Source organism: Pelodiscus sinensis, chromosome 15 (genome assembly GCF_052426305.1).
Source record: "Pelodiscus sinensis isolate ZL-2025 chromosome 15, ASM5242630v1, whole genome shotgun sequence".
Lineage (NCBI taxonomy): Eukaryota > Metazoa > Chordata > Testudines > Trionychidae > Pelodiscus > Pelodiscus sinensis.
Window position 1 is genome coordinate 31069237 of NC_143066.1, and position 16829 is coordinate 31086065.

Here is a 16829-nt window from a genome sequence, read left to right on the forward strand (position 1 = left end):
AAACATGCTCACGTCCCAAAAGAAATAAACATACTTTTTCCCCAGATCCTCAGATTTTGCCAGCAGGGTTTGGAGACGATGAATCTGAAATATAAAAAGACAGACTGAATTAATGGGCACACATAGCTGGCACCAAAAAGATTTAGCTGTTGGAAAACTCAGAATACTAACCTTCTACATGGTGAAAATAAAAGTTAGATCCTTTTGGCATTAACACAAATTATAATGCCATAGCCAAAAATAAAGAGTATATAGACTTATGGGCATCAATATAGATGCTGTGCTCAACACTGAATACTGTATGGCTACGTCTACACTGGCCAGTCTTGCGCAAGAACATATGCAAATGCGGTGCAGCAATGAATATCGCCATGCCTCATTGCATATCTAATGAGCTACCTAACGAGTTGCCATTTTGCGCAAGGGGCTTTTGCACAAGAAGGTGCAGTCTGCATTGCTCCTTCTTGCGCAAAAATCCCCTCTTGCGCAACAGCTGTTCTGCCACTTATTTTCAGGCAGAACAGCTCTTAATCATAAAATACTAGGCCTGGAAGGGACCTCAAGAGGTCATCGAGTCCAGTTCCCTGCCCTCATGGCAGGACCGAATACTGTCTAGACCAACCCTAATAGACATTTATCTAACCTACTCTTAAATATCTCCAGAGATGGGGATTCCACAACCTCCCTGAGCAATTTATTCCAGTGTTTGACCACTCTGACAGTTAGGAACTTTTTCCTAATGTCCAACCTAAACCTCCCTTGCTGCAGTTTAAGCCCATTGCTTCTTGTTCTATCCTCAGAGGCCAAGATGAACAAGTTTTCTCCCTCCTCCTTATGACACACTTTTAGATATCTGAAAACTGCTATCATGAAATGCGGTGCCCAGAACTGAACACAATACTCCACCTGAGGCCTAACCAGAGCAGAGTAGAGCGGAAGAATGCCTTCTCGTGTCTTGCTCACAATATACCTGTTAATGCATCCTAGAATCATGTTTGCTTTCTTTGCAACGGCATCATACTGCTGACTCATATTCAACTTGTGGTCCACTATAACCCCTAGATCCCTTTCTGCCATACTCCTCCCCAGACAGTCGCTTCCCATTCTGTATGTATGAAACTGATTGTTCCTTCCTAAGTGGAGCACTTTGCATTTGTCTTTATTAAACTTCATCCTGTTTACCTCAGACCATTTCTCCAATTTGTCCAGGTCATTTTGAATTATGACCCTATCCTGCAGATTAGTCACAACCCCTCCCAGCTTGGTATCATCTGCAAACTTAATAAGCGTACTTTCTATACCAATATCTAAATCGTTGATGAAGATATTGAACAGAGCGGGTCCCAAAACAGATCCCTGCGGAACCCCACTTGTTATGCCTTTTCAGCAGGATTGTGAACCATTAATAACAACTCTCTGAGTACGGTTATCCAGCCAGTTATGCACCCACCTTATAGTAGCCCAATCTAAGTTGTATTACCTAGTTTATTGATAAGAATATCATGCGAGACCGTATCAAACGCCTTACTAAAGTCTAGGTATACCACATCCACCGCTTCTCCCTTATCCACAAGACTCATTATCCTATTAAAGAAAGCTATCAGATTGGTTTGACACGATTTGTTCTTTACAAATCTATGCTGGCTGTTCCCTATCACCTTGCCACCTTCCACGTGTTTACAGACGATTTCCTTAATTACTTGCTCCATTATCTTCCCTGGCACAGAAGTTAAACTAACTGGTCTGTAGTTTCCTGGGTTGTTCTTATTTCCCTTTTTATAGATGGGCCCTATATTTGCCCTTTTCCAGTCCTCTGGAATCTCTCCTGTCTCCCATGATTTTCCAAAGATGATATAGGAGGTAACTGAGCCTCTAGCTATCAGCTCCTTGAGTATTCTAGGATGCATTTCATCAGGCCCTGGTGACTTGCAGGCATCTAACTTTTCTAAGTGATTTTTAACTTGTTCTTTTTTATTTTACCTTCTAAAATTACCCCCTTCCCACTAGCATTCACTATGTTAGCCGTTCCTTCAGACTTCTCGGTGAAGACCGAAACAAAGAAGTCATTGAGCATCTCTGCCATTTCCAAGTTTCCTGTTACTGTTTCTCCAGCCTCACTGACCAGTGGGCCTACCGTCTCCTTGGTCTTTCTCTTGTTTCTAATGTATTTATAAAAAGTCTTCTTGTTTCCCTTTATTCCGGTAGCTAGTTTGAGCTCATTCTGTGCCTTTGCCTTTCCTCTTGTGCAAGAGGGTTTTTTTGCGCAAAATGGCAGCTCAGTAAGTATGCAAATGAGGCGTGGCGATATTCATCGCCGTGCCTCATTTGCATATGTTCTTGCGCAAGACTGGCCAGTGTAGACATAGCCATTAGTTTCATTACTTTTCTTGTTTAATTAAAAAAAGGTTTTTCCTTTTTTACAGCAAGCCTTTTGCTATAAGTCCAAGATTTTTGGAACGTATAGCAAAACAACTTAAAGCAGGAAATTTTTTTCCTACAGCTGACTTCCATTTGCACAAATTGGTTTTTGTTTTTTGTTTTTTGGCATGACTTAAGAGTGGGGAATGGGAGGACCTACAACGCATCAGTTCCTACAGCATCAACGACTTTAGTGCAGAACGGATGTATGCTAGGGCGACTTACAGTGGGGATGCCCTGTACAAGTACATGTAATTGGTGCTTAATATATACATATTTGACATTCACACACAGACAGGTGCAGAAACAAGCATAAAACTGTTGAATAACTGAACCTCTCCTTCCTGTTTACACCAGCCAGGGCTTCACCAGATATACCTCCTCATAGTAGGTCTCCATAGCAATCCTCATCTCTTCCAAATTAGTGGTCTTCACATCTGTCTGGAATTTGCTGAAAATGGAAGAATATGACAGTAACTTCAGGACACCTGGGAAAAAGAAGGAATGAACCATAATGGTTTAAAATATCTGGGAAGTATGTAGCAAGAGTCACTTGTGGTTATGGCTTAATTTATCTTTCTCAAGGAGTCAGAGACTCTAGCTTGAGAAGAAAATGGATGTCCAATTCCTTCCCCATCTTTTCCAATATATTTCCTTGCCCCTCCAAAGAGCCATACTTGATAGTGTTGTCTTTCTCTTTGCATTGCTGTTCCAGCTTGAGAATCTTTTGCTTCAGTCCATTGATTACCTACCCAAAAGAAACAAACACAGCTCTTTAGTTCCAGAAAAATCTCAGAATCTCCTGCCTGTTTCCCAGGAATCCCGCTTCATCTTTCTGAATCTAATTGGAAATATCTAGCCTAATACATAACTGGACAAAACAAACTATAAGCGTTAATGCTAACCTTAGAGAGAGCAAGTTAAACCTACTGCATAACAAACATCAAGGTACAATATATATAACTACATTAAGAGCTGTGTGCAAAACACTACTAATACATACACATAAAGTCAGAAATGTAGGGTTAGAAAGGACCTCAAGATGTCAACTGGTCCATCCTCCTGTGCTGAGGCAGGATCAAACATGCCTTGACCATCCCTGACACCTGTTCGTCTTATCTGTTCTTAAAAACATCCAATGAGGTGAATTCCATAACCTCCCTTGGTAATATATACTAGTTCTCAACTATCTTTATAGTAGGAATTGTTTCCCAATATCTAAGCTAATTCTCCTTTGCTTCAGATTACTTATCTTTTTGGAAACTGCATCACATTGTTGGCTCATCTTCAATTTGTGATCCCCTATAACCACCAGGTTCTTTTCTGCAGTACTACAGCCTGGCTATTTACTTTCCATTTTGAGGTTGTGCATTTGAATTTCACTCCCTAAGTGTAGTACTGTGCACTTTTCTTCATTCAATTTCATGCAATAACTCAACAAAACCATAACCCTTGAAAATCCCATCCATTCTTTGTTTGGGAGTGTGGGAAAATTGATGGGAGAGTGAAAATGTACATCAACCTTGCTAAATTCAGGGCTATGAATGAGTGGATGCATTCATACAAAACATTGATCCTGAAGATGAGGAAAGGCTCTTTGAATTGCTGCTAATTCTAGGCCTTTATTACTGATCTTTTATCTGACAATAAATAGATAGGGGTACTGGTAGGTGTGGTAATAACTAGACTGGTCCAGTCTCACATAACTAGGCTTCTGGACCAGTCTCACATAGAATCACAGAATCATAGAATACTAGGACTGGTAGGGACCTCGAGAGGTCATCGAGTCCAGTCCCCCGCCCCTGAACCATTTCCAGAAAGTAATTACCAAATGGTTCACAGTCATGCTGGAAGTTCATGAGTGGACTTTCACAAGGATCAGTGTTGGTTCTGTTCAATATCTTCATCAATGATTTAGATAACTGAATAAAGAGTGCACTTATAAAGTTTCCGGATGATACCAAGCTGGAAGGAGTAGCAAATGCTTTCGAGGATAGGATTATAATTCAAAATGATCTGGACAAACAGAAGAAATCTGAGGTAAACAGGATGAAATTAAATAAGGACAAATACAAAGTACTGCACTTAGAAAGGAACAATCAGTTGCACACATACAAAATGGGAAAGGACTGCCTTGAAAGGAGTACTGCAGAAAGGGATGTACGAATCCTAGCAGACCACAACCTAAATACGAGTTAACAGTGTGACACTGTTGCAAAAAACCCAAACATCATTCCGGAATGAATTACCAAGAGTGTTGCAAGCAAGATACAAGAATTACTTCTTGTGTTCTACTCCACGCTGATTAGGCCTCAACTGAAGAATACTATGTGCAGTTCTGGACACAACATTTCAGGAAGGATGTGGACAAATTGGAAAGAGTCCATTGAAGAGCCACAAAAATTATTAAAGATCTAGAAAACATGACCAATAGGGAAAAATGAAAGAACTGGGTTTGTTTAGTCTAGAAAAAGAGAAGACTGAGGCTATGTCTAGTCTGAAAGCTTCTTTCGAAAGAAGGTTTTTTTCAGAAGAGATATTCTGAAAAAATGTCTTTGGAAAGGGAGTGTCCACACACAAAAGCGATCTGCTTTTTCAAAAGAGAGCATCCAGACTGATTGGACGCTCTCTCACATAAAAGGCAACCCGGAACCACTTCAGCCAGGGCTTTAGGTCACTAGTAGCTTCTGAGTGCTGGTGCCGGAGCCTTGCGTGCTTAAAGGGACCCCTCTGGACAGCCGTTTCTCTGCTTCTGCTGCTTGCTTGCCTACCTCTTCGAGAGACAGCAAAGCTCTCGCAATGCATGCTGTGGTTGCCCCGCTTTTTTTGGATGCCACAGCTTTTCTCTTGGTGTCATGGAGATGATCTATGGTAGGGTGACCCTGTCGGTGGAAGATGTCCGCCAATATGTGCGGGTTCATTTGCCACTCGTGCTCGACTGGAAAGGCTCTGCTGAGTGAATATGCCATTGTATTCAGGATGCCTGGAAGATGCACTGAGGTGATAATTGGGTTGTATTTCAGGCACCAGTTCCAAAGTGCTATGGCCTTTGTGCAGAGTGCTCAAGATCGGGCTCCGCCCTGACAATTTATGTAAAACATTGCTGCAACATTGTCTATGTACAGTCTGATGTGTCTGTTGGCGAAAAATGGGAGGAATTTGGCACATGCGTTCCTGACTGCCCACAGTTTGAGGATGTTTATGTGCAGATTCTTGTCAGTGCTGGACCACAGGCCCTGGCAAGTATGATGGTGCAGATGGGTGCCCCATCCTGTACAAGATGCACCTGTCATCATGGAGATGGAGGGTTCTGGTGGGTGGAAGGAGGCTCATCCCACAAGACACAACGGGACGGTCGACAAAAGCCTTTGATGTCGACCGCAGAGCGTCCAGACTAGCGCACTGAGCCGACAAACAGCTGATCGGCTCAGCGTGGCAGCCATTTTAATTTAAATGAAGTGGTGATTATTTAAATCGACGCTTCGTTTGGGTATGTCTAGTAAACTAATCTACATGACTCTGGCGATAGAGCCATGTAGTCTAGACATACCCTTAGAGTGGTCCCTGAAGAGGGACAGGGAAGCGGGGTGGAGAAGGGGTATGGACACAAAAGGGATAAGATAGCCTTTTTCAATTATCTGCAGGATCCATCTATCGGAGGTCATACATTGCCAGTTGTTGAGGAAAGGCAACAATCGACGATGGAAGAGAATTGCTTGCATTGAAAGCGTTGGAATAGGTGAGAGGCTCTCCAGACCCTCAACCTGATCACATTTGCTTGTTGGGCTGCTGGACTATTGAGAATTAGTAGAAGAAGGGCAATGTAATTGGTTTCTGCCTCTGTTCTGCTGCTGGTGATCTTGTCTATTGTTATGCTATGTATATGGCCGCGGGGTATCAAGGTCTCAGATAAGGCTAATACCTATATTGCCTTCTTCTAGGAGCGTGGTTGTGGATCCCAAGAGATCACAGTGCTACTCTGAAGTCCTTCATGGAGTGAAGAGTTTCATTAGTGTTGGCAGCAAACAGCTTCTGGCTGTTGAAGGGCAGATCATCTACTGTAGCTTGAATCTCCCTGGGGAACGGAGTGGAGCTAAACTGCGAGGCCCTTCTCATTACTACTGATGTTGCTGTGGAATGTGCAGCCTTGTCATCGGGGTCTAAGGCGGCCTGTAATGCTGTTCTTGAAATTGTGTGACCTTCGGATATCAATGCTACATACTGTTGCCTCTTAGAATGTCTGCAACAAAATCATTCAGTTTGGTGTAATTCCCAGGGGTGGACTGGCAATCAAAATAGGTCCGGGAAATGGGTTGAGAACGGCCCACTTTTTCACATCAAAGAATATTTTTAAAATTTACTCTTCAACACTAAGTCATTCATAACATCCTCATTATTTATATACAGCAGGTCCTTCTCGCACGACATTAACATGAAGGATTCAAGATGTGACTGTGTAAGACAATTTCGCAATTTGTTCAGAATATACTTCAATTTTGAAAAAGACCTCTCACAGGATACCTGGGTTGCAGACAAGGTTAAGACATATTTGTACTGCAGACAAGGTTAAGACATATTTGTACGCTAGAAAGACGTGCCTATATGCCAGCATGTGCAAATTAAACTTGGCCAAAACATGGTAACAACATGGCAGGCAGTTTTTGCAGGATTTACATTTTTCGAGAGCAGTTTCATCACAATCGTCACTATTCTCAATAGTGTCATTTGAGACATCTTCGGTAAGAGTTGACCTGAATTTGCTCCATTTCCTTCCCAAATCCATCATCTTTGTCTGCAATATTTCTTTTGAGATAGTGTTGCTACATTTTTTTTAACAACTCACTTAATTTTTCAAATGCATTTTAGGGGAGATTGTTTAGAATATTTTCAACATTCTTTGGATCCAAATAAGAAAATTCTGTGTAATGACTGCGGTATTTTAGATACCTCATATTGAAACTGCTGACTACTCTATCCATTGTAACATTATACACATTTATGCATTTCATTTGAACCAAATTCCCCAGGTAACTTTTTTTGTATTCTAGTCTGTTTTTCTTTAAAATATGTTTCAATGAACATGTCTACATTTCTGATTTCTAATTCTTCATTCTAGTCTGTTTTTCTTAAAGCTCTGTCTTTCGCCCACCAGTGAGTATGTCCAAGAACTGAAATATACTTCATCTTACTAAATTAGCACCACACATTTATGCATAGGTACGATTCTCTGAGAAAAACTGCACAGCTGTTAATAATCCTGAAGAGAGGAACAGTTTCCATCGTAATCTGTGTTATTTCACTTATGATTAAGTTCAAATCGTGTGCATAGCACCACATATGCGTTTGCCCAGGTGCAGCGTTGTAAAGCCATGCAGAAAACTCATTATATTCAGCTTGCATATTGGCTGCTCCATCAGTAGAGTTACCAATACATTTCCTTACATCGATATTCAGGTTTTTTAAAGCATTGCAAACTAAATCGCACAATGCGTTTCCAGCTGTTGACGTACAGTTGACTACCGCCACTAAGTGTTGGTGGATAGTATTTGTCACATATCTTATAACAATCGAACATTGATTGTGAACATTAATATCCTGCGTTGTATCTATTTGTATGCTGAACATTTCTGCATCTCTAATTTTATCACCTAGCATTTTCTTTAAGATGAGTGTGATGGAATCAATAACTTCATTGGCAGTTGTTTTGGACAACGCCTGCAGATTTCCTTGCCCCTTTTTAGTCACATTTGTGTCATGACGTCGTATGCTTTTTTCTACTACCTCATCAATATGTATTTTAATATCAGATCAAATTTACTAATAAGTAAAAGTAACTCCATATACATTTTCGTTGAGTAATGTATATGCTGCCTCATTTGCACTTCCTCTGTAGCTGTGCCCTCGCTTTCCTTTTAATTGTATCGTTTCAATTATCCTTTGCATAATTTGACGATTGCATTGTAAGTTTTCAAGTTTCTTTCTTGTAAATAAACTTAACAGATCTTGTTAGTTTTTAAAATATATGCTTCAGTAGAATTTGCATGAAATGCAGACATTTCATGTTCTAAGATTCTTTGGTAAATGTGTTTAGTGTGATTTACATCGAATCCAGTGATAAATGTAGAATTATCCAAATTGTTGGTAAATGCAAGGCAAAAAAAGCAAAATACATTTTCTAAATCAGTATTATATGTCAACCAATGACGACATAAACCATCTTGTCAAAAATAAATACTAATTAATATTTCTTTCTCTCTTTCTCTTCATATATAAACTAAAGAAGTAACAATCTATTTATCTAAAACTAACTAATTAACAATTATAATGAACTTAAACTGGTTTTAAAAAGTATAATCATGTAGATGCAAAGAAGCTAGGGAGCACTGCAGAGTCTGTCTGTAGCCATAGACGGTAGAGAAGGAACTAAGGAGTGTGAGGGGAGGGGATCGTGCATGCGTGATGCCTGCAACCTAACAACACCCGGCTGCTTGCGCACACTTACGCAGCCCCAAGGACACTGCTATGAAATCTCCAATCTGAGGCTCGGCAGCAGTGCACTGACCTAACATGGACATCTCCTGAAGAAGAAAAAGGAGTACCACTGTCACAAAAACTCTTCTGTTCTTTTGATTTACTTTCGAAAGAACGCAATTGCAATGTGGATGTAACTCAAGTTTTGTCGGAAAAACGGCTGTTTTTCTGACAAAAGTCTGCAGTGTAGACATACACTGAGAGGGGATATCATAACAGTTTTCAAATGCCTAAAAGTTTATTACAAGGTGGTGTAAGAACAATTATTCTCCTTAACCTCTGATGATAGGATAAGAAGCAATGGGCTTAAATTGTAGCAAGGGAAGTTTAGGTTGAACATTAGAAGAAATGTTGTGTCAGAGTGGTTAATTGTCTAAGGAGGTTGTGGAATCTGCAATGGTGGAAATTAAGAGCAGGTTAGATACTTGTCGGGGTGGTTTAGATGGTCCTTATTCCTGCAATGAGTTCAGGGGATTGGACTTCATGACCTCTTAAAGTTTTTTCCAAAGTCCTAGGATTAATAATGAAGACATAATTTATATGATTGCCTTATTAAACTGAATGTCTCCTTCTATATCTTGGACATTCTTCTATCATTGAAGGTTGAGCTGGAAAGGAGAAAAATGATAATTGAAGGTGCAGGTGAAGAAGCAATTACCCATCTAGTATCATTCTTCTCTGTCAAAGGCTGGGCAAAATCAGAGCCCTACAACAAAAGACAACAAAATCAACTTAGTTTTGTTAAGCTCTTCTGCAGTTTTCTCTGTGCAGATTTTCCTCCTACCCTCTAGCCCAGAAATATGTTCTTATAGTTATTTAAGGATTTTCTATGCCACCTATCACAATAGTGACTAAGTGTTTCTTTTTCTGGACTCACTGGTCTTCCTTCTACTCTACAGATGAGGAGTCAGGGTCATAACTGACACTTGGTGTGCACAGGACATAGCACCCACCATCAGGTAAATAACTTAGGCTATGTCTACACTGCACTGTTCTGCCGGAAAAAGCTAAGCAAATTGCAAACTGCAATTTGTGTAGCTTTTTCCGCTTCTTTTTTTGGAAGAGGCTTTTCCGACATTTGGACCGTCTACACTGGGCCAAATGTCAGAAAAAAACCACTTTTTTGGAACATCCCTCCTTCCTCATAAAACGAGGCTTACAGGGATGCCAAAAAACCATGTCTGCGCTTCCAAAAAAATTTCAGAAGAGCAGATGAGTTCCCTGGATGCGGCATAGTTTTTCTGGGATACCTCTGGTATCCCGGAAAAACTGCAGTGTAGACACAGCCTCAGTAGGTGGGTTTAAATTTACCATTAGAAATTACCATTAGTTTCTTCTGAATAAAATATGATATAGGAGTTGTCTTTGAATTTAATTTTGTGCTTCCAGTTAACAGACCAGTTGGAACAGCAAACTTGGATACACAGAACAGAAATCATCCGGTATGTCGAAGCAAAAGCCTCACTCAGTTTTAGGCAGCTAACAGACAGCTTTATTGATCAGTAAAGCCAAGTGAGCCAAACGTGGTCCCAACAGAGCCGGGCCCAGTAAGGCTGGCTAATACAATAAATCCTAGTATTTTATACTCTTAACCAAACAAGTCTGATGCCAGGGCATTCCATCAAAACAAACTTCAAAGAGAAATTGTTATCAGCACAGAATGAAACAGGTTTTTAGAGAGTTTGAGCTTCAGATCAAAATAGTTCATTAACACATTCCAACAGCCCATCTTCCTGGCCTTTCTCACATTGGTGAAGGTCAGTTAACTTTCTAGTGTATGTGCAGAAGCGAGAAACTTAACTGGCTTCTGTTATATGAAGTGGCTTCTAGCTAAATATGAAATGGTTTCTACAAGTATCAGTTGTATCTCTGTCTTAGGCAAGCTCACCATTACTACAAGTGAGATATTCAGAATAGAGATATGATGGGCACAGGGGCAGGACTGACTTAGTATTACCTCCTAAGCTCCACACTTACCCTGAAAGCACTTAGAAACCATATTCAAGTAGGAGCAATCATGTTTCAAACTTTTCATGTCTGAGACAGGGAAAAGAGTGACTAGAACTGAGTTTCCCTTACTGCCTCTCAACAGGCTGACTTTTCAGCTTGACCCTAAAAATTCAAACAAACCACTTCCAACATCTTGCACCAATACTGCCAACTAACATCCTGCTGTCAGCTGTGCTACTGGGAAAGGTTACAAGATTCACCCTGGAAGGATCCAACAGCTGCTCAATTTGTCGATCCTTTCTATTAGTCTCTTCCTCCAATCGTCGGATCTTTGTTTTCATCCGATCCCCCTCACTTTTCTGAGCCTGTATTGTCTAAAATAGAAAAAAAACACAAACAAACAAAAATCACAACTTCATCTACAAATTTTGCTTCAGGCAGGAGAAAGTCAAAGGCACTCTGTGAGCTTTTACAATTAACTCACTCTTGGACACCAAGCACAACACAATTAAAACAGCCAGCACTAATGACGAAGGAGAAGCAAGACGAGGACCATCCCATTGGATTAAGACTGATTAAGAGGGGAGGTTTCAGGGTATGGGGAGGAGGGGGTTAAAAAAAAAAAAGAGACCTCAAAGGCAGGGCAACTTTCTTGAAGCCACCGGAACAGCCAAAATAATGGTTTTCTGGTACCTCCATCTCACCTACTCCTGCTAACCAAGAGCCTGGTTTAGCTTTGCCTGGAAGTCAAACCCAACACCCATCTTCATATACACATAGACTAGGGACATAAAATCTCATTTCATTAGTTAACTGGTTAACATAACGTTTAACCAGTTAACTACAGATTAACAGGGGTTGGGCAAGGAAGGGGAGGCACAGGCTTGAAAGCTGGGAATTGGCAGCCTCCTACAGGATGGAAAGGTGCTGGCAGCCCTCCCCCTTCCCTGCTGCCACTTCTGTGACCCGGCCCTCTTGTGCAATGCTGCTGACTCCACAGCCTGTACGCGCTGGATGCTAGCAGCTCCATGGGGCTGGAACAGCCTTCAGTCTGTGACACGTTGCAGGCTGCTCCCAGGTACCCGTTAACCATTACCTGGTAAGCAGTGTTCCCTCTGCTACAGGGCAGCCCAGTTTCACAACTGCCCTGCTGGGAGTTGTCAACTGCCTGCAGGGAGCCCTGAGCCTCTGACTGGGTGGGGCTGATTAATCACTTGTGAAGCTGTTCTGCCACAAAGCTTATACGGAACTCTGTTGATAAGCATCTCCCGTTAAGGGTGATGTTTACCAGGTAACCAGTTACCCATTCACAACCCTAACATAGACCCAACAAGTTGACTTTTTGATAAAAAATAATCAGGGGCTGCTATGGAAATTCAAGTGGCAATGCAACCAACCCCAATATATCCTGTCAAAGCCTACATAGGGGTTTGTTCAGTCTATACTTCATGGCCTCCCACACCTAGAAGAAATGACTGTCACACCACCAGCAAAATGAAATCTCTTTAAATAAGCCTGGTTTCAGTTCAGTTCTTACATTTCTGAAGTGAAGAAGCTTAGAAGCTCTTCCAAATGTAGGCTCATACCCCTTTGATTTGGTCAGGGCTAGGTACCCCAGATGAATGAGACAGCATACAGGACTTTTACTATTCACATAACAAAGCAACTGTACCTTCTTCAGTTCAATAATCTCATCATACATGTCTTCCTTTTCTTTGTAGTCAGGTGTTCCAGGGATGTAACCTACAGAAAGAGATATACAAACTAAGGAAAAGCCTTAACAACAGGAAATCTGAAACAGGCATTTCTTTTTCTGAATGATAATTTCATAGATAATAAATAATGCTTACAGAGCATTAATTTCAGATTATCAATTAATACAATTAATTAAAAATAGAAAAAAATATCAGTTGCTGCAGCAGCACCTGAAATCCCTGCCAGATTTGGGGGGCATTTTTTCTTTAAACAAACAAAAAAAAAAACCCCAAAAAAACCTTCCCCCACTCCCAAGCTGTTGTATGAAATAACCACACAAAAACAAGAGGAACTAAGGGACCCTACAAGGGAAAATACTGCAACCAACTACTTACAAAGCTCTTTCAAAATCCATACCATACTTAAGAAAAATAATTTATTGTTAAAGCAATATTCAAGTGTGTGTGCTCCTTTTGATTTTCTCATACAATGGAATTGATTTTTACAGAGTAACATGATGTATCAAACACTTTATAGAAAAAAACAACAAAAGGTAATCTCTAGATAGAATTTCAGACAGGCAGCTAGAACAGGTGTGAGCTGGATCTTTGCCAGGGTTAATCATAGTTACCTGCACAGCTACAGATATGGGCGATTGCATCTTCTGTTGGCGGCGGATTGCTGTTCCTGGCCAATGGAAGCTGTGGGAAGCGGTGTTCCAGTCCACACTGCTTCCTACTGCTCCCATTGGCTGTGAATGGTGATCCACAGCTAACAGGAACTGCAGTCACCAGAACCTGCAGCCATGCAAGTAAATATAGTGTCGGTACACTGGGTCTAACCCTGGCGAACAGCTGCCATGTTATTATCCACCCATGAGCTAGAAACAAGGAGAGCTAACACCATGTGACCAGCCAGATCACAGATACCACTTTGAGAGTTTGTTCTATGGGTTGGAATTAGAGGAACTGCTTCCTTACCAAAACCAGGACCTGAAACAAAACACTACTGCCCTAATTTCTGAGCTCACCATTGCTAGCAGAACGAGCATGCTTTGGCTTTTTCATGCCTAGCGCTTCCTTTAGATATTCTGGAGTGCTGCTGGAAAGATTAGTCCATGCATGCCCCACATCAAAATCTGATTTCAGAGGCTGGCTTATACCTGCTAATAATGAGAAAAAGAAAAAACAATGGTAACTGTACATTCATTTAGGGTGAATTGAATGCAACAGCAAAGCCCAGAGCAAGCTCTGGATGCCTATGCTAGTACCCACTAGAAACAAGTAAATCAAAAACTGTCAAGAATTTGTAAGTCAAATTCATTCCTAATAAAGGAACCAGATATAAGCAAAATAAATTCCAGGTAGGTATTTAATCAAGGATACATTTTTTTTTGGAGGCATCCCAGAGCCTGAAGGTTCTCAACACAGAAGAGAAAATTGTGAAAATATTGATCAAACAACAAAACTATTTTAAGAAAACTTTTAAATATAAAATATTATGATAGACCAAATTTCAACCCTGGAGTAAACAAGATTAAGTTATATTGGACTGAATGGAAGATGCATCCAACTTAAACCAGAATTGCATTATAAACTTTATGAAATTCACATGCAATTCTGGATTGAATGTCTATATTGATACCTTGCTTCAGAGTTCCTAGCCACATCTGCCTTGGTGTTTTAGCCATTGGGTTCTCACGGTGTATGGTTCCTGTTCCCGTCAAGGATCTCCAAACTGCAGCCTTTTTAGGGTACACATATGTACTAGAGAGATATGGAGATTCTAAGGCAAGAGAAAATATTTTAGTGATGCAATATACCCGCTGTAGCATTATTGCAGTTGATGTCACAAAACAATTTTTTCCGGCTTGAACATAATCCCTAGTACAGTCTTCTGCATGATCAAAATACATTTTATAACATCTTAAATGATTAGTTTCCTACAAATAACAAAAAAGGCAAGTGGAATATAGTCACATCAAAGTAAGTTTCCTTCCAGAAACAGTTGTTACAAAGATAAGTAAATTTAGAAAAAGAGGAATATGACTTGTGTGTGTGTGTGTGTACACACACACACACACACACACACACACACACACACACACACAGGCAGTCCCCGAGTTACGCGGATCCGACTTATGTCGGATCCGCAGTTACGAACGGGGTTTGCTGCCCGTCTCCCTAGTCTGCTGGAGACCAGCAGACCAACGAGACGGGAAGCAAAGCCTCTGAGGATGCCGGCAGCGGGACAGTCGCGGCGCGTCTGGGCTGTCCGCTGCCCGCGTGCTCCGCGGCTTTGCTCCTCGTCTCCCCAGACCAGAGAGACGGGGAGCAAAGCCGGGGAGCACGCGGGCAGCGAATAGCCCAGACGTGCCGTGGCTGTCCCGCTGCCGGCGTCCTCAGAGGCTTTGCTCCCCATCTCCCTGGTCTGCTGGTCTCCAGCAGACCAGGGAGACGGGGAGCAAAGCCGCAGAGCACGCGGGCAGCCTAGATGCGCCGCGGCTGTCCCGCTGCCGGCGTGTTCCGCGGCTTTGCTCCCCGTCTCCCTGGTCTGCTGGAGACCAACAGACCAGGGAGACGGGGAGCAAAGCGGAGCAAAGCCGCGGAGCACGCGGGCAGCGGACAGCCCAGACGCTCCAGCAGACCAGGGAGACGTGGAGCAAAGCCGTGGAGGACCCGGGCTGCGGGACCGCGGTGCGTCTCGGTCCCCCGCCCGCGTCTCCCTGGTCTGCTGGGGAGAGAAGGGGGGCGCAGCTAGTATGCCCCCCCCCAGCAGTCCAGGCTTTTCTCCGGACGCCCGTGGTAGAGCAGCTGGGGCGCTGCCGGTTGGTCCCGCAGCGCCGCTCTGGGCGCTACTGGACCAACCCGGCAGCACCCCAGCTGCTCTGCCCCAGGCGTCCTGATTCAGCCGCTGCTGGTCAGTTTTAGGAGCGGCACTACTGGAGCAACCCAGCAGCACCCCAGCTGCTCTGCCCCAGGCGTCCCCAAGTCAGCCGCTGCTGAAACTGACCAGCGCTGACTACAGGAAGCCCGAGGCAGAGTTGATCTGCCCCAGGCTTCCTGGAATCAGCCGCTGATCAGTTTCAGCAGCAGCTGACTTGGGGACGCCTGGGGTTCTTAAGTTGAATCTGTATGTAAGTCGGAACTGGCGTCCAAATTCAGCCTGTTGAAACTGATCAGAGGCTGATTCCAGGAAGCCTGGGGCAGAGCAACTCTGCCTCGGGCTTCCTGTAGTTAGCCGCTGGTCAGTTTCAGCAGCGGCTGAATGTGGACGCCAGTTCCGACTTACATACAGATTCAACTTAAGAACAAACCTACAGACCCTATCTTGTACGTAACCCGGGGACTGCCTGTATACACACACACACACACACACACACACACACACACACACACACACATTTGTGCGTACATTTTAAACACATCTGTGCACTCATAAGAAATATACACACCTAAATTAATACACCGAAATGATGTATTAACATGAGCGTCTCAGATACGCACATCCTACACACAACCTGTATGGATGAACAGAAGAGAGCATTTCTGTGCGTGCAAGTTTGCCATAGCCTTCATGACATCAATAAAACTAGTCACAAGTGATGTCACAAAGGCCATGATAGAATAAAAGTGCTATTTTAAGGCAAATTGATCATAGTTATAGATAGGTCAGAAAGAGGAGGGTGTATGTACAAAGAAAGAAATGCACCTCATCAAAAGCTCGTAAAAATCCATTGTTTAGAAATATTATATGCTATTTATAAAACAGATAAAAACAGGTATGAAATACAGCTTTCAGGAAGAGAAATTGAGCATTAGACATTTTACTGTGAATGGACTTACAATATATAAAATGTCTTATCTGTAATTTTTAGACATTAAAGATTCCCTGACAACAAAAAGGAGGCAATTTCCTTAACCATGGAATTATAGTACTAACTGAAGAATGGAATAGCTTAAACACTTCTACAGCTTCCATGATTCAGATACTTTGCAATCCACTAAATCAAGTGGATGTTAGGATGCACTACTTCAGTACTTCTAGACTCCAGAACTTTGGGGATCTCTTTTTGCCCAGGAACAGAAAAGGAAACATCTTTTCTCCAATAAAATAAAAAGGCAAACAGGAATTTTTAGCTGCAAACTGCTTACCACCATAAGGGAAAAGTGCATTACTACTCAGCTAGTGCTCAGGACAAGAATCTCCAGAAAACTGTAAACTCCAACCCAAAT

At 42.1% G+C, this 16829-nt stretch overlaps 1 protein-coding gene across 6 annotated transcripts in view; it reads right to left on the reverse strand.

Annotated features, from left to right (window-relative positions):
• The window catches only part of IQCE (IQ motif containing E), a 58765-nt gene that overhangs the window by 36505 nt on the left and 5431 nt on the right, over window positions 1–16829 (reverse strand). For 4 of the 6 annotated variants that reach the window (XM_006112884.4, XM_006112886.4, XM_006112885.4 and 1 more), the window contains 8 exons: window positions 14239–14379; window positions 13625–13759; window positions 12572–12642; window positions 11160–11273; window positions 9608–9655; window positions 3096–3166; window positions 2797–2869; window positions 35–84 (listed from right to left, as the gene is read on the reverse strand). In XM_006112884.4, coding sequence (XP_006112946.3) covers window positions 35–84; window positions 2797–2869; window positions 3096–3166; window positions 9608–9655; window positions 11160–11273; window positions 12572–12642; window positions 13625–13759; window positions 14239–14379 — 703 coding nt within the window. Of the gene's footprint in view, window positions 1–34; window positions 85–2796; window positions 2870–3095; window positions 3167–9607; window positions 9656–11159; window positions 11274–12571; window positions 12643–13624; window positions 13760–14238; window positions 14380–16048; window positions 16115–16829 lie in introns of all 6 variants that reach the window. The other 2 variants (XM_025178923.3, XM_075899607.2) reach the window with 2 other exon arrangements.